Raw genomic sequence first — 18,384 nt, 5'->3', positions numbered from 1 at the left:
AAAACTTACAGAAAGTGTGTCAGACACAGCATATTTACATTGGTCATGAATATGTGAGTGATGGGTGTCTTCCTAAGGAAGGTAATTTGAGTATCTTAATACCAGTAAGATAATAAGATTTCTTATACTGTGCCTCTTTTTTTTTTAAGGTGGTCAAGGAGCTGGTCCTCCTCAAAACCAGATGCAGGTGTCCCACGGGCCACCAAATATGATGCAGCCCAGCCTCATGGGAATTCATGGCAACATGAACAACCAGCAGTCTGGTAGTTCTGGGGTTCCTCAGGTGAACCTGGGCAACATGCAAGGCCAGCCTCAGCAGGGTCCCCCATCTCAGCTGATGGGCATGCACCAGCAGATTGTGCCCTCCCAGGGCCAGATGGTCCAGCAACAAGGAACCTTGAACCCTCAGAACCCTATGATCCTTTCAAGGGCTCAGCTTATGCCACAGGGCCAGATGATGGTGAACCCTCAGAGCCAAAATCTTGGGCCTTCGCCCCAAAGGATGACCCCACCCAAGCAGATACTTTCCCAGCAGGGCCCACAAATGATGGCACCTCATAACCAGATGATGGGGCCTCAAGGGCAAGTTTTGCTCCAGCAGAACCCAATGATAGAGCAGATCATGACCAATCAAATGCAAGGGAATAAGCAGCAGTTTAACACTCAGAACCAATCCAACGTCATGCCGGGACCAGCACAGATAATGAGGGGACCAACTCCAAACATGCAAGGAAACATGGTGCAGTTTACAGGACAGATGTCAGGACAAATGCTGCCGCAGCAAGGGCCTGTAAACAACAGTCCATCTCAGGTTATGGGTATTCAGGGGCAGGTCCTGCGGCCACCAGGGCCTAGCCCACACATGGCCCAGCAGCATGGTGATCCTGCTACTACAGCAAATAATGATGTCAACTTGTCTCAGATGATGCCTGATGTTAGCATGCAACAAACCAGCATGGTCCCCCCCCATGTGCAGGCCATGCAGGGAAACAGTGCCTCGGGAAACCACTTCTCAGGCCATGGGATGCCTTTCAGTGCACCTTTCAGTGGAGCACCCAATGGAAATCAGATGCCCTGTGGTCAGAATCCGGGCTTCCCGGTCAATAAGGATGTCACCTTAACAAGTCCATTGTTGGTCAACTTATTGCAGAGTGACATCTCTGCAGGCCATTTTGGGGTAAACAATAAGCAAAATAATACCAACGCAAATAAACCGAAGAAGAAGAAACCCCCTCGGAAGAAGAAAAATAGTCAACAGGATATAAAGTAGGTTGTGATATTTTTGCCTCAAATCTTGTTTGTTTGTTTCTATGTGGTCAACTTTTTTTGATGAAAAATTTTAAATATATGTAAAATTAAAAAGGTATAATGAAATCTCTCTGCTATAACAATTATCAACTCATAGCCTATCTTGCCTTCATCTATACTCTCTCCCATTACCCTCTTGATTATTTTAAAGCAAGTTCACTTTGTAAATAAAAGATAAGGACAGGTTTTTTTTTAACATGACTACACAATACCATCAGCGCACTAGAAAACTAATACTTCCTTAATACTGTCACATATTCAAACAATGTTCAAATTTCCTTGATTATCTCAATTTTTTTTTTTTTTTTTTTTTTACAGTTTGTTCAAATAAGGGTCCAAACAAGGTTCATACCTTGCAATTGGCAGATAGGTCTCTTAACTCTGCAGTCTCATGGGGGTTATGACACTCAGAGGGTAAAAAGTAACCAGTGCCACACACTGCAACTCCACAGAGCACCAGCTTTAGACCTATAATAGCTGTTGGGGAAGCAGAAGCCAAGTGTGTTTGGGAAATGTAAACTACTTATCTACTGGAGAAACTCTCTGCTGTCTCTCAAATAGAAATGTGCACAGGTGCCTTTCTTTTAAAGGTTCTTCATCATCCCTAGAATCTTAAAACCCCGTGCTAAGATGATTGGACCTTTTAAATCAGTTACCCATTCAGAAAAGTTTCTCCAGGTGAGTTATTTTGCAAGATCACAGCAGGAAGGGCAATTAATAATTTATATTTCATTTCCTGAAGCTAAGTATTAAGTCATGTTTCTGGCTTTGATAAAATGTTTCCAGAAGGATATAGATTGAGCTGGATATCCTGCCTTTAATCAGAAAACTGGAATTCAGAGACATTATTAACAGGGAATAGTGACTAATGAATGTAAAACAGGTTTATTTAGAAATAAATTACTAGAACTGTAGAAAAAGAATAGGGAAGCTTTATTTAAATCAGCTTAAATATTCAAAATAAAACCAACTACCTTTATCCTAGCCTTCCCACAATATTTTTTTATTACATTATACTCACTTGCTGCTTCTTGAATCTTATACATTAAAAGCCAATAGTTGTATATTAGCAACCTATATTTTTCTGAATTCAGATTTAATAAGCCATTTAATTATCTAAGTTTTCTGATAGCTCTTCCTTAGCTAAATTTTTTACTGCTGTCATCCTGTGGGAATAACATTTTGGGGGGGGATAATTTTATTCTTGCCCGTAGTCTGGGAGTAAACTAGCAAGGTTATCCAATTGCCATTACTATGTATATTTGCTCTCTTCACAAGCCTGAGGGAAATTGCTTACTTGTTGGGTCTACAAATTGTGGAAAGGACCTTAAACAGCATCAGGGCTCCTAGGAAAGGGAGACAGTAGGCTTAATAGGAAAAGCACATGCTCCCAGCTCTACCACTAGCTCACTATAGAACCTTGGGCCTGTCTCTTATACCTCTCTGGGCCTTTGTTTTCTCATCCATAACATGAGGGAGCTGGACCAGATATCTGAGATTTTTTTAGCTTGTAAGTCTCTGAAAGTAAAAGATACCACAGAATTCTTGCTTATATAGTAATTTGAAGTGAGAGAATTGGTATAAGGAGCAAATCGGTATAGGGATCTGGATGTGCTGAGGACCTGCCTCAGGTTCTAAATTTCCATGTGTTGGAACTTTTAAAATGGATTTATGGTGGGCCAAGCCCGTGGCGCACTCGGGAGAGTGTGGCGCTGGGAGCGCAGACGCTCCCGCCGCGGGTTCGGATCCTATATAGGAATGGCCGGTGCACTCACTGGCTGAGTGCCGGTCACGAAAAAGACAAAAATAAAATGGAAAATAAAATGGATTTATGGTGGCTTATGAAACTACACAGTCTGATAAGACAAAGTGCTATCTAAAAGTGGGTGGGGCTGGCCCACGGCTCACTCGGGAGAGTGTGGTGCTGATAACACCAAGGCCACGGGTTTGGATCCCATATAGGGATGGCCAGTTAGCTCACTGGGTGAGCATGGTGCTGATGACACCAAGTCAAGGGTTAAGATCCCCTTACCGGTCATCTTTTATAAAAAATAATAAAAAATAAAAATAAATAAAAGTGGGTGACCAAAATCAGGGCAAAGGGAAACTAAAGGTAGGAAAGAAAGGTGCTAGGAGTGAGATTACAAAGTGTAAGAGATGTGAGCACTCTGGTTCTTTGGGAATATGGGTGTTAGTGGATACATTTTCTTCATTTTTTTTTCTCCACTAAAAATTCTAAGCTACACCTAGATAAAAATGAAGGCATCTCAAAGCCAACTCATTCTGCAGCAAAATTAACTTTGTTGTGGTATTCTCCATCTTTCTTTGTTCTCTCAATACCATTTCCATCAGCCAACCTACAAACTTTCAAAAGATGTTATGAATCATTGGAGCCAGCACTGTAATATCCACAAAAAAGAAACAGTCTGTACTCCCTGGTTAAATTTGATAGCTACGGTGAAGATAGTGTGATCTCACAGGAGCAGTACTTTATAACATAGATAGCCCCAAACCGTGATCAGGTCTTAAAACATCTAAGGGATGGGTGGATTACATGAAAATCATTATATCAGGAATTTGTGGAAAGCACTTTGAATAAATAAGTGGATTTTAACATTTAATGAAATTGCCAGATTATTTTTATGCCAATATTGAATATTTTATCAGATGAGAGGGATGGAAATAATGGTAAGGATGATAATGCAATCTGATTTTAGTTCTTCAGAAATAGGGGAGGGGTTAAGCTAGTTTTTTGTATTTTCTTTACAACTTACTCTCAAATGTGTTACTTATCTTTTAGCACGTTAGATACTCACCCAGCTGGTCTGGAGGAGGCTGATCAGCAGCCATTGCCTGGAGAACAAGGAATTAACTTGGACAACTCAGGCCCTAAACTGCCAGAATTTTCAAACCGGCCACCAGGTGATAAAATGTTAGCTAAAGATTATATACTTGTCATCATGTGTGTAGCATTACAAGGCTTCCTTCTCTTCAAGGAAACAATAGTATTTTATTTTGTCTGCCAACTAGTCTACTTTAGCAATTTAATATGTCTAGTATTTGAAAGCTTTGCCTTGGTATTAAGTAAAAATTTCAAATATAACTTTGAAGGCATATATATACACACATATACACATTCTGCTCAAATTTGTCTTTATTATTTTAAGTCTTCATAAAATCAGACTGAAATGTGAAGTGCCTCTTTATTCTTAACAATGTCAAGGTTCTAGTTGGCATCAGAATGGAATAAGATTAAATGGAGAGATGTTTTCACTCTAATCCTGCTTGCCTGCCTTTTCTGCAACCTTTCCTCATGGGGGTTTTCTCAAAGCAAGGAATTACCAGGATTTAAAGATGATTTTTTTTTTTTTGTAGAGGTTTTATTATGAATCTTTATACATAGAAAATATATAAAGAACAATAAATGGGACATCCATGTGCCTACCACCCAGCTTAATAACTTATAATAGTACTAATATTGTTGAAATCCCCTGTGTTGTACCACTCTCTGATTATATAATATTATCCTTTAAATGTTGAAAAATGATATTGAAAAGGAAAAACCTCCTGAAATTCATTTATCCCAACCCAGGTATTAAAGAACCAAGACCAGCTGCTACAAAATCTTTATACTTGGTTGCTCTTGGCCTGAGCAGTGACTTGTAACCTTATTCCCCTGTGACACTGTTGAAGATGCAGAAGCCTGTCACACTTAGGTCATTCTCCCCTGTGTAGACAAAAGGTTATATTTTGTTTCTTCCTCACTAGCTATTCCACCTCTTTTTTGGCATATAAATGAGAGTGACATTATTTTAGGGATAAACTTTAATCTACCCTTAATTTATGTATTTTAAAAGTGAATCCCCCCCCAACAAAGTTTAAATCCGACATGATGTCAATATTCTGTGTTATTTATTACAAATTGTGCATACCACATTTCACATTAGTGTGTTGCAACAGCACAGTTGAAGCTAGGAGGTTACCAGTCTTTGGTAAATATGTCCAGAAGGCATTAGGAGCACGAAGATACCTTCTCCCCTCAGACACTTCTGAACTCTTCTTGTATGAATCCCAGGGGTCCTCACACATTTATTGCCTCCTTTGTGCAAACCAGGGGTGCAGGCTGAATTTAGCCTTTGAATTGAATTTAGGTTTGAATTGCCATGCAGTGTCTAAAACAAAAATGTGAATTTAAATGCATTTGGAAAGGGCATCTGCTTTGCAGTTTGGTACTGTCCACAGGACTCCTGCTGTCTTATACTAGCCCACTTCTCTTCTTTACTACCTGCCTGGCCTCTAAGGGCATATGAGTTTGCATCCCTTGACTAATAAATCTGGTTTTTGATTGTGTTATGGGCACTGTGTATACCTTGGCTTTCCTTCTCCACCATTCTGTCACGTCAACCCCAATCTGTCTTCTTATCACTAGTGCCATTTGGACTGCTACCTCCAGCTTCTGGACCCTTTCGAGTAGCCATGCCCTTAACTGTTACTTTCAAGAGGCTGCTGTATTGTATTTGTTGCCCTCTTTGGTTTTTACTGTGCTGTCTGGTGGGCTGATTTTTAAAGATAAAAGGCACCCGTATCATAACCCTGACATAAATGGGCTTTTACAGAAATTGCAGTATTCTCAATGTGGGAACCCCAGACTAAATGTGAAAAATAAAAACCTCCTGTGTTTGACTGTGTAGCTGAAAGGACCATTAAGCCTGTAGAAGTGCTGTACGTTATTGGCTTTATGAATGTCAAGAAGTTACTTGGGCCTAAAACAAAAAAAGATTTTAAAATCTTGAAAAATGGATTCTGCTCATTGTACTCATTGTTACTACCATGGAAATCTTTGACCAAACGACATTAATTAGCTATTGAGCACAGAGTCTGACCCACAGCATTTGGTAGCTGTTCTGTGAAAATCTTGAGCCAGCGTTTCTTCCAACTGCGAGAGCCAGACATCCTTATTCCTTGCCGTCTCAAAATCTTCCTGATGTATTTTTCATGCAACAAAGGAATAAATCTAGTTTGTGAAATTGTATCCCAGCTCTATGCCTACTTTTTCCCACTGAACCACCTTTATTCTTGTTTTAATTTGATGATCTTTTCATCCTTTCTGCTGATTATGTAAAGTTTGGGTTCTAAAATGCCAAATAAAATTTTCACAAAAGAAAGAATCATTTGAGATGTGCCTTCTTCAAATCTGGAAGGCATTGTCCCTCAGAGTTCTTTTCCCCAAATTATTTTTTACTCCTGAGGGCTGTGCTTCTGGCTTACTTACTCTGTACTTGTGGATTCATAAAAAATATTTCTCCAAATAGAGATTTGCATGTAAGAAAGTAAATGGAAATTAATATCCATAAAACTTCAATGCTGTAATTTTCAATGTGTATATCAGCTTCTGTTAGCTCCTACTGTTTATCACACTGATTTACATCTCAGGGGCAGTTTAATTCAGTCCATTTCCCCTAAAAGATGAGCCTGAAGAATACAGCATACTGTATGGAGCCAATGGATTGGAGTAATTTTAAATTCCTCTTCCTTAAGGAACTGAATCCTAGAGTTTTGTATTTTACGTCTGTTGAAAGAATAAAAAGGCTATCTTCAATGCGGGCATTTTCAACAAAACCAAGTCTTAAAAAAAAATCCTGTACTAACAGAAAAAGTGAATTATAAATGCTTTACAGGGCCAGCCCGTGGCTCACTCGGGAGAGTGTGGTGCTGATAACACCAAGGCCACAGGTTCAGATCCCTATATAGGGATGGCCGGTTAGCTCACTGGGTGAGCGTGGTGCTGACAACACCAAGTCAAGGGTTAAGATCCCCTTACCGGCCATCTTTTATAAAAAATAAAAATAAATGCTTTACCTCATTCACAAGTACAGTGAAATATTTTTCTACATGAGACCCCACTACTGGGTGGCCAGCTACTTGCTGTTGGTGGTGTTTTTCTCATTTGATCTGAATGTTTGGCTGGTATAGACTCAGCCGTTTTCAGTTCATAGCACAGAGTATCTATCAGAGTCTTAGTACAGTAATGCCTCATTTAGATCCTGCACACTGAAGAGCTCCAGTTCTTGATGCTTTGCTTTTTGCTTCCTTAAGCAGTGTGCGCTCCTTTGCTTGTGTCAAATAATGAGGGGCTACCCCCTGCTCCTGAAGAGGGCATGCCTGAGCTGTTTGTGCAATCTGTGCCTCCTAGATGAGTATTGCTTGGCTATACTCTAGAGGTAGCAAAGCTTTCTTGCTGAAAATCTAACTTCCCTGATTTTGGGGGCTTGTTTTAGGTTATCCTTCTCAACCAGTTGAACAGAGGCCACTTCAGCAGATGCCTCCTCAACTCATGCAGCATGTGGCACCCCCAACACAGCCACCACAGCAGCAGCCACAGCCACAGTTGCCTCAGCAGCAGCAGCAGCCACCAGCTCCCAGTCAGCCACAATCTCAGCAGCAGCAACAGCAGCAGCAGCAGCAGCAACAAATGATGATGATGCTCATGATGCAGCAGGATCCCAAATCAGTTAGGCTTCCAGTCTCCCAAAATGTCCATCCCCCGAGGGGCCCCCTGAACCCAGACTCCCAGAGAATGTCCATGCAACAGAGTGGCAGTGTGCCTGTCATGGTCAGTTTGCAAGGACCTGCCTCCGTGCCACCATCACCTGATAAACAAAGAATGCCAATGCCTGTGAATACTCCTTTGGGAAGCAATTCAAGGAAAATGGTATACCAAGAGAACCCACAAAATCCTTCTAGCTCTCCACTGGGAGAGATATCCTCACTCCCTGAAGCAAGTGGCAGTGAAGTACCATCTGTCTCAGGAGGCCCAAATAACATGCCTTCACATTTAGTAGTTTCCCAAAATCAGTTAATGATGGCAGGGCCAAAACCATCGCCCCTTTCGGCAACTCAAGGTGCAACACCCCAGCAACCCCCTGTAAATTCCCTGCCCGGCTCTCATGGCCACCACTTTCCAAATGTGGCTGCCCCAACCCAGACATCTAGGCCTAAAACACCAAACAGAGCCAGTCCCAGACCCTATTATCCTCAGACACCCAACAACCGCCCTCCCAGCACAGAACCTTCAGAAATCAGCCTGTCACCAGAAAGACTCAATGCCTCCATAGCAGGACTCTTCCCTCCACAGATTAATATTCCTTTACCTCCTAGGCCAAATTTAAACAGGGGCTTTGATCAACAGGGCCTAAATCCAACAACTTTAAAAGCCATTGGGCAAGCACCTTCAAATCTTACCATGAATAATGCTTCCAGTTTTGCTGCCCCACAAACTCACAAATTAGATTCTGTGGTTGTGAATCCTGGAAAGCAGTCTAATTCTGGAGCAACAAAACGGGCAAGTCCAAGCAACAGTCGCAGGTCTAGTCCTGGGTCCAGTAGGAAAACCACCCCAAGTCCTGGGAGGCAAAATTCTAAAGCCCCTAAACTTACTCTGTCCTCTCAAACAAATCCAGCACTGTTGCAGAACATGGAGTTGCCAAGAAATGTATTGGTCAGTCCCACTCCTCTGGCCAATACTCCTGTACCTGGGAGCTTTAATAACAACAGTGGGCTTAATCCTCAGCATCCCACTGTGCCTGTGGCTGCAGTGGGGGGTGTTCTCGAGGATAACAAGGAGAGCTTGAATGTGCCTCAGGACAGTGATTGCCAGAATTCCCAGGGTAGGAAGGAGCAGGTAAACACTGAACTAAAAGCAATCCCTGCCCAAGAAGTTAAAATGGTTGTCCCTGAAGATCAACCCAAAAAGGACAGGCAACCTTCGGATCCTAACAAACTTCCCAGTGTTGAAGAGAACAAAAATTTGGTGTCTCCTGCTATGAGGGAAGCACCAACATCCTTAAGTCAACTTCTTGACAACTCTGGAGCTCCTAATGTGACTATTAAACCCCCTGGGCTTACAGATCGGGAAGTAACACCTCCAGTTGTTCCTGGGGAGGACCTCAAAAAAGCATCTGTCATTCCCACACTACAGGATCCGTCTTCTTCTAAAGAACCCTCTAATTCCCTAAGCTTACCTCACAGTAATGAGCCGTGTTCAACTCTTGTGCATCCAGAATTGGGTGAGGTCAGTTCTAATGTTGCACCAAGCATCCCTCCAGTAATGTCAAGACCTGTCAGCTCTTCCTCCATTTCTACTCCCTTGCCCCCAAATCAAATAACTGTATTTGTCACTTCCAATCCCATCACAACTTCAGCTAACACATCAGCAGCTCTGCCAACTCACTTACAGTCTGCACTGATGTCAACAGTCGTCACAATGCCCAATGTGGGTAGCAAGGTTATGGTTTCTGAGGGACAGTCAGCTGCTCAGACTAATGCCCGGCCTCAGTTCATTACACCTGTCTTTATCAACTCATCCTCAATAATTCAGGTTATGAAAGGGTCACAGCCAAACACAATTCCTGCAGCCCCACTGACAACCAGTTCTGGCCTGATGCCTCCCTCAGTTGCAGTCGTTGGCCCTTTACACATACCTCAGAACATAAAATTTTCTTCTGCTTCTGTACCACCTAATGCCCCCTCCAGCAGTCCTGCTCCAAACATACAGACAGGTCGACCTGTGGTCCTCAACTCACGAGCCACCCCTGTTCAGCTTCCTTCTCCCCCTTGTACATCTTCTTCAGTTGTCCCTCCTCATCCCCCTGTCCAGCAAGTTAAAGAATTGAATCCAGATGAGGCTAGTCCTCAAGTGAGCACCTCAGCAGATCAGAGCACTCTGCCCTCTTCACAGTCATCTGCAATGGTTTCTCCCCTTTTGACCAATAGTCCAGGTTCCTCTGTCAACCGGCGAAGCCCAGTCTCATCTAGTAAGGGAAAAGGAAAAGTGGACAAAATTGGCCAGATTTTGCTGACCAAGGCGTGTAAGAAAGTTACAGGCTCTCTCGAGAAAGGGGAAGAGCAATATGGTGCAGATGGAGAGACTGAAGTCCAAGGGCTAGATGCTACAGCCCCAGGGCTCATGGGAACAGAGCAGTTATCCTCAGAGCTGGACAATAAAACCCCAACGCCCCCAGCACCCACTGTACTAAAAATGACCTCTAGCCCTGTGGGCCCAGGCTCCACCTCAGCAGGACCTAGCTTACCTGGCGGTGCTCTCCCCACCAGTGTACGCTCAATAGTAACCACTCTGGTACCTTCTGAGCTCATCTCTGCGGCGCCGACCACAAAAAGCAATCATGGTGGCATAGCATCAGAGCCACTTGCAGGTGGCCTAGTGGAGGAGAAGGTGGGATCCCATCCAGAGCTTCTACCCAGCATAGGTATGTACTTGGGGCTTGGCATCATCTCATGTCAGAGTTTTTTGATGACCTATTCCACAAGAAAAAGCATGACTTTTTTTCTATTTGAAGGAAGAAGAATGGGCTAAGTGGCAATAGTGATATTTTTATTTGTTGAAAGTACATTTAAATCTCATGTTAAGTTTATGTTTAATAACATGGTTCTCAGCTCATGAAATAAATAATATAGCTTTCATTTTTATAAGTTTTTCAGTTTGCAAGGAAGCATTTTTACTTACGTTATCTCACATCATCTTCATATCAGCCATGTCAGATAGTCTTAATCCCATCCTATGGGCAAGAAGATTGAAGCTCAGAGAAGTTCAGTATTTGTTCCAGGTTTATACTGTGACCCTCTAGTTTGATACCATCCCTTAAGTGTGAACAGCAGCTTCTTCAGGTTCACCTTACCCTTTCTGTCTGGGCTACTTTAGGAGAGCTTTCCAGAAAATCAGGTTTCAGGATAATAGACATGGGAAGAAAAAAATGGTTAAGAGTTAGATAGACTTGGGTTAGTATCACAGGACCAGCATTTACCAGTTGTACGGACTTCAACCAGTTACTTGACAACTCCAAACTTCAGTTTCCTCCTTTGTAATATGGGGACAATAGTAGTTGTAAGAATTCAATGAGGTAGTGCATATAACATGCTTAGCACAGGGCCTAGAATATAGTAATTGTTCAATAAATTTTTTTTAAAAAATGTTATTAACAGTTTTTTTGATGCAGTTTCTTTGTAAATTGGTCCGTTTCATTCACGTATATCTAGTTCAGGTTATTTTCTATGTACTGTTTAGGTTATTTCCTATGTACTGTTAAGGTTATTTCCTATGTACTGTTATGCTTCCTTGATTAGCATAGGTGTCCTTATACCTCCCATCCCTCCCTTCCCTGCCTTCCTCCTCCACATGGTCCTCCTGTGAGGCTTAATTGATGCAAAAGCTCTATTTCCCCAGAGTGGAATAGTCACACACTGCCAGAGCTGGGAAGGCCCTTTGCAATATCCTAGGCCAGCAAATAGTACATATCTTGCTTGTGCAGCTAAAATACTTCTAGTTCCTATCACTGAGTGGTAAGCACCCAGAAGGAGGGGCAGAAAGAACACAAGCTTCAGGGTAAGATCAGAGTTTAAATTTTAGCTCCAGTGGTTACCAATTGAGTTGAATAAGTTCTTTAACCTCTCTCTTAAGCCATGTACTTCACCTATAAAATGTAGATTGTAATTCTTACTTCCCAAAATTTGTGCAAGGATCAATGAGAGGACTAGCACACTGCCTCACACAAAGCTCTGGAAAGGTTCATTTCCCTTCTCCTCCCTGCCTCCTCACCTCAGTGTTAGAGATACAGGGAGGGGTAAAGGCCTTTAAAGAGTTCACAGCCCATACAGGAGACAGAGATTTCATAGAGCTGGGGGCTCTGTGTTTCTACTGATGTAGGTGAAACCTAACAATAAAAAGAAACCTGGTGTGACTTAAATATATTCTCTACTATTAAATACTTCCTTTCAGAGAATTTTTTCCCCTCTGATACGAAGAGAGTAATGATGAATTGATTAGAAAATATTTTTTATCTGGATCATATATATTAATAATAGAGAAATATGTGAGCCTTGGGAGATGAACCAGCAGTTGAACAAAGTTCTCAATTTTAGTTAAGGCCACCCAATTTGCTTAAAGTGATTGTTTCTATTCTTTTTCAAGGGGCTTTTGTGCTTTTACCTTGAAAATGTGAGAAACCAATAATGAAGTTAAAAATAGAAGTTAAGATATAATTTTAAGCTTTATCAGATAAATGTCCAAAATAAATTCTTAAATACAAATGTATTATTGACTACTTCACTAAGTAGGGAGAGAAATTTACAAATCAGTTTCCACAAGAGGGTAAAACTTATTTTCGCGTAGTTTATCTAGTATTTTAGACTGAAGTGTCAAGGTTGGAGGACATACCCTTTAGTGGCTGTGGCATATCGGTGCCTTTAATCTTTACTGTACAATCCAGGAAGATTCAGCTCTAGAGTACATTGTGTATTCTATTCCATTCCTTAAGGGCCTAAATTCTCTCTCCTTCAAAGCCTCATTCTTATGTTTCTCCCTTTAATGTACCTTCAGATTTCTCAACCTAGAAACGATCTCCCTTGCTTTGGACTCCCGTAGCACTTTATACTTTATGTGTCTACTTCTTATGACATCACAGTGCACTTCAGTATACCACATGTGTATATCTTATCTTTAATACTAGACTGAGTTACTGGTGTACAAGAAGGATGCAGTTTGGTCTCAAAGGGTACCTGGCACGGTGCCTTGCCCCTAGTAAGTTCTTTGTGATTATTTGTTAGATAAGTAACATGTCAAATTGATGTATTCATTAAGTGTGAATCGAATACCTGCTGCTTTATGCCCACCATTCTTCCTAGGTACTGTAGAAAAGTATAAAATTATATGATCATTTCAGCTCTCAAGGACTGTTGTCTTTAAACAGGGGAAATAGGTTTTTTAAAATACTAAGGTGAATGGTATAATTGTCCCTCTAAAAAGGGTTTGGATTGCCAACTAAGGTTTGCTTTTGAGTTTTTTAGAGTAGTGGTCAGAACTTGACCACAAGAAGCAAAAAATATGGGTGCTGTTGTTCTCATAGCCATCTCCTTCCCTCATCTTTATAAACACAAAAAAGAAAAATAATTTTTTAAGTGAGTTTAAAAATGTAATTTCAAAGCCAACTTCAAATACTGCCCTCTAAGAGTGTGTGTGTTTCAGCCATTACTTAGCCCTTGATTCAGTTATTCTTTCTGTTTTAGAAAAGAAAGTAAAGGGCTTATTTTTTTTCTTCCCCTTAGCCACTTCACAGAATTTAGTCCCAAAGGAAACTCCAGCCACAGCACTGCAGGGGTCTGTTGCCAGACCAGGTAAGGAGCATTTTGTTAAACTTCTCAGAATGGGATGGATTACATGGGAAGGAACGATTGCTGTTCTCAATGTCACATGTTCTCATGCCAGGAAGGGGCTGGAACTATCTTATTTGCTTCAAAGCAGACTTCATTTGAGTGGCAGAGCTTGTGTAATACTATTTGAGGTTATTTTTCCCCTGACCCGCTTGCTCTCTCAGACATTTGTAGCGTCAGCCAAGGAATCCAAGAAGGGTATCTCAGTGCCCATTGTCTGCCATCCAGCCATGGGTGGTTTCCATTGCAGAATTTGCCCTGTTCCATGACCCTGACACCCATAGCTCTCAGCTGTCTAGATGGCATATGACTAATTGGGGTGACAAGCATTAATTAATACACTAAGATAGTAATTGCATTATCATGACAGGAGTGGAAGCTTATTCAGAGAACCTCTGCTACAGTGAGGTAGCCATTCCTCTAGGAAGGCGGTCATTTCAGTCATCTCTGGATGGCATTAAGTTTCTCCCCATGACCAAGTTATTGTAAATAGTACTAGGGATGGTGTTTCTGGAAGGAGGAATCTATGGTAATCTGACAAATAACTGCTATGGGATGCTGGGTCAGCTCTAACTGCATGATGATGTTGATGGCAGTAGCAGCACTGTTTCTACCTTCATAGATTAGACTGCCAAGACAGGTAAATATCATAGACATGTTACAATTTAGTCTTGCCTGGCTCTTTGTCACTGTAGGTGATGGAGGGGTTAAAAAAAAAAAAAAAAATATGACTAGTTCCCACAAGGAAGTTAGAATCTCATTGAAAGTACAATTCACACGCTTGATAAAATTAGTAAGAAAAAAACAACACAACCATGTTTAATTTTGTGAATCTAAGCCAGTAAAAGTAAGGTATAACTTGTGATTATTTTATTTCATTTTGTTTTTTTAAAAGATGACCAGTAAGGGGATCTTAACCCTTGACCTGGTGTTGTCCGCACCACACTCTCCCAAGTGAGCTGACTGACCATCCCTACACGGGAATCTGAACCACACTCCCAAGTGAGCTGCGGGCTGGCCCATGTGATTATTTTAAAACCTGCTTCAGGGTGCTATGTCCTATGTAATGGATAGGACTTTCTACTGCACACTCTTTGGATAAAAATCAGGCCTCTGAAAAGAATACATTAGTAAAAAACATTTCAGCTACCTGGATTCTTTCTTTTCTACTAACTGTGTACATGATACCTGACATTTTGCTGGACATTGGGGAAAGGTACACATGGAACAAGTTATTCATTTTTGGTGAGAAAAGAACCAACTAGAAATGGGAAGGGAATTCTATTTCCTTCCTCAACTCTTTACTTCAGGTCTTTCCATATCATTTTCCTTCTTCTCAGAGTAATTAGCTGAAGAATCCTATTCCTTTTAAAAGTCTGGCTTAAATGAATTTCCTTAAAATACCCCCAGAACCACTGATCGCCTTCACCAACCCCCTTTGATCTCCATTTATATGAATTAGCAGTGGTTGTGTTAAAATTCTCAAAAGTATCAAAATTTGTCTTATTTCAAAAGAGAAAACTAATCAAGGTTAACACCTCTTTTAACTTCAGCCATTTTCGTCTTTGAGCACATGTTACCTGAGTTTGAGCCAGCAAGGCAGCAGAGACTCAATGATTTGGTATCTATTTCTTATAGAGGAGTTTCCAGATTTTGTTGGTTAGATACAAGGAGATAAACAGCAAATGAGAAGCAAGGATTTCCTTCTGCCAGTGTCTTGCATTGAAGGCAGAGTAGTCCAGCCTCTTCACACGGAAGGCTGTTATCAACACAATCATCATAGCAATAATAATAATAGCTAATATTGAGTTATACTAAGTGCCAAGTGCTGTAATAAAATTTTTATATGTGTTATTTTATTTAATCTTAACTTTGAAGTGGGTAAAGTGGATCCCCATTTTTCAGATGAGGCATTGCGCACAGAACGGTCAAGTAATTTGCTCAAGGAAACATGGCTAATTAAGCAATGAGTTCAAAATTTTAATCCAGGCACTCTGACTTCACTGCCTTGAAAGAGGTTACCATGTAGGTATCATGTATCAGTAGGGCAGGTTATACATGCACACTGAGTGTGAGGTGCTGGATTCCCTAAATGGGAGAACAGATGCAGGGCTGTGGGGAGCCAGAGGCAGATCACTGCTATCTGGTACATCAGGGAAGGGCTTTCAGAAAAGATGGAACTACCTAAAATCATATAATAGAAAACAATGATATTTTTTCTGCTGGTGCTGAAAAGAAAGTACCTGGTAACCCAGAGGGTGCTCATTGATGCAAAACTCTGCTAGACAAATTACTGAGATTCCCTTCTTGGAGGGCATTGCTGGGAGGTTGAGGAAGACAGGAGCATAGTGGAATCTGTAAGGGATTTCTCAAAGCAAAGCACTCAACCCTCTAAAACTCAGTGAGGAAGTTTTTTGGAGGAAAATATATCCATGATAGATCTTCAAGACATATTTGGAGATTGCTTTTTTAAAAAGTACCAAGAGGGTGAAGATATTTTAAGAATGAAAACAATCTCTTCTATGGGACAGGAAGAGGCTTATTATTCTAACCTATTTGTAACTGGGTGAAATATGAACCAGGCAGTGTGAATTTAGTTCTATTGATCCAAACAGGATTATTTCAGTGTGGAGTAGAAATAAAAATAGACTGTGTAAGTGCCTTGGTCCCAGACAGACCAAGTTGTGTATGTGCCAACTTTGTCTCCATACCATGTAGGGTGAGAATCTTACTGGGCAGAGAGACACTTTAGACTAAATAGGGCATTTAGAATTCTTGTAGACACCTAGTTTCTGCCTGTAGACATATACACCAGGAGCTTCCACATCTCATTTCTGTTGTTCGTATTTTTTACAGAACTCGAGGCAAATGCTGCCATAGTCTCTGGACAAAGGTAAGATGATCATTTCTGCAGACTCATCATGAATACAGCATAAGCCTCTTTGAAGGATTTCAGTTTTCTCAGTCTTTAAAACTCTCCTCACCTTGTCCTTTTCCTTCACTATTACATCAGTCTGTTTTTACTACTAAACGTAGAGAGCTGTCGTGAGTCCTAACCCCTCAGAGGTAACATTTTTCTTAATAAAACCTGGTGGCTAAGTTTCTACCTTTTATGATTATTTCAAAAACTGAATGAGATAACATGTTCAGCACTCAACACAGTAAATAACTAGTAATTGTTCAATATATGGGAGCTCTTGTTATCATTGTCCTTAATAATAGTCCTTGCAATTACCTTCTAAAGTATAGCTGTTTGATCCTCAAGCAGAAAGAGAAAGTCAGACAGGGTCTGACCCCAAAACCCATGCTTTTTTCTGTTATACTCTCCTGCCCCACATAACCTAACAAAATGAAATAACAGCTGTGGCTTCAACCACAGGAATGCACTAAATAACATTTTAAAGAATTTCTTATATTTGTACAGCAACTTGGTTTGTAAAACACCTTCACAATAATTTTCTCATTTAATCTTCATATCAGCCCTGTAAGGAGGTAGTAATAGCCAACATATATTTGAATGCTATTCCATGCCATGCACTGAGCTACAAGCTCCCTAGATGTATTATCTCATTTAATTTTCACATGTCTATTAGGAAAGTAAATTCTTTCTTTAGATGAGGAATCTTAAGTCTCAGAGAGGTTAACTAAATTGCCCAAGATTACAGAGTAAATGGTGAAGCTGAGATTCAAATCCAGGCCCTCTGACTCCAGAGCCCTCACATTTAACCTATGTATTGAAGCAGGCAAGATGGGAATTTATAGATGAAGAGTCTAAAGGATAGAGAGAGTTAAATATCATGGCCAATAAATGCATAGCTAAGATTTGACCCCTGTTCATCTGACTCCAAATTAATTGCTTTTCCTGCTGTACCACTCTGCCTGTCTGGTTTTATTTGGATTAAACTAATATTTGGATTCTTCTGCATTTCACAAGCATACTCCAACCATATGGTTAGAGAAAGAAGCTGATCAGACCAATAATGTGGGTATTTGTTTCCAGAGCTGCTAGAGCATTGACCATATAAATACCAAGACAGTATTGGTGTGGCTTTTGTTTTGCCAGGAGAAAGAAGCACCTCCATTAGGAATCTTCCTTCCTCAGAGGCTTTGGCCATTTTCTGGGCTCCCAGCCAGAAAGCCATCCTTACCACCTCTAAGAAGAGGTGTAAATCTCCCTGACTTGTAATTCCACTCCTGCTCCAGCCTCACCTCTCCTTGACTCTTGACTTGCCTTAGCCTTTTGGGTGTGGGGCAGCTGTTAGACGTAAAGCTAGGGTAGTGAACACGGTGGTCCAATTCCCAGCCATAGTGCTACTAGCAAAGGGTCCTCTGGCAGGAGTGAACAGTGGAGGGGTAGGGATAGTTGACAGTCAAGCATGGTTCATGCCCTTAAAGAGCTCACAATCTAGTAGAAAACACAAGCATTAAAATAGAACATGCTGTACCGTTTGATGGGTGCTCTAGAATGCCAGATACAGACTGTGAACCCAAAATACATAAGAGACAACTAGTGAGGTCATGAAAGACTCCCCAGAAGAAGTGGCCCTTTGACCAGTTGTTTTGTTGCATTACTTTTATTTCAGTTACATGCCTTGCAAGCAAATTTAATCAGCTTTTTTTCCTAATGATTTTTAAATGAAGTTTTTGAACCATTTAAATTTTAAAAGTTTATTAAAGAAAACTTGAAATTCAGATCAGAGAATTACAAAGAAGAAAATAACTCACTAATAAACCAGTATTTCTACGACTCAACAGTATTTGCTGTGTGTGTTTTAATTCATCTTCTAGTCCTCTTTACAGAGCATGCGTACAGACAGAGATAAAGTGTCAGATTTATGTATATATATATCACAC

General features: G+C 40.8%; 1 protein-coding gene across 4 annotated transcripts in view; it reads left to right on the top strand.

The window, feature by feature from the left end:
- NCOA6 (nuclear receptor coactivator 6) overlaps positions 1-18,384 on the top strand; it is a 101,661-nt gene that overhangs the window by 67,358 nt on the left and 15,919 nt on the right. For all 4 annotated transcript variants that reach the window (XM_063094925.1, XM_063094931.1, XM_063094938.1 and 1 more), the window contains 5 exons: positions 150-1,266; positions 4,109-4,230; positions 7,587-10,574; positions 13,426-13,494; positions 16,387-16,423. In XM_063094925.1, coding sequence (XP_062950995.1) covers positions 150-1,266; positions 4,109-4,230; positions 7,587-10,574; positions 13,426-13,494; positions 16,387-16,423 — 4,333 coding nt within the window. The remainder of the gene's footprint in view (positions 1-149; positions 1,267-4,108; positions 4,231-7,586; positions 10,575-13,425; positions 13,495-16,386; positions 16,424-18,384) is intronic.

The sequence above is a fragment of the Cynocephalus volans genome, chromosome 1 (assembly GCF_027409185.1).
Source record: "Cynocephalus volans isolate mCynVol1 chromosome 1, mCynVol1.pri, whole genome shotgun sequence".
In the NCBI taxonomy this organism is placed as follows: domain Eukaryota; kingdom Metazoa; phylum Chordata; class Mammalia; order Dermoptera; family Cynocephalidae; genus Cynocephalus; species Cynocephalus volans.
Note: the sequence above shows the minus strand (reverse complement) of the source record. Positions and strands in the feature narration are given on the sequence as shown.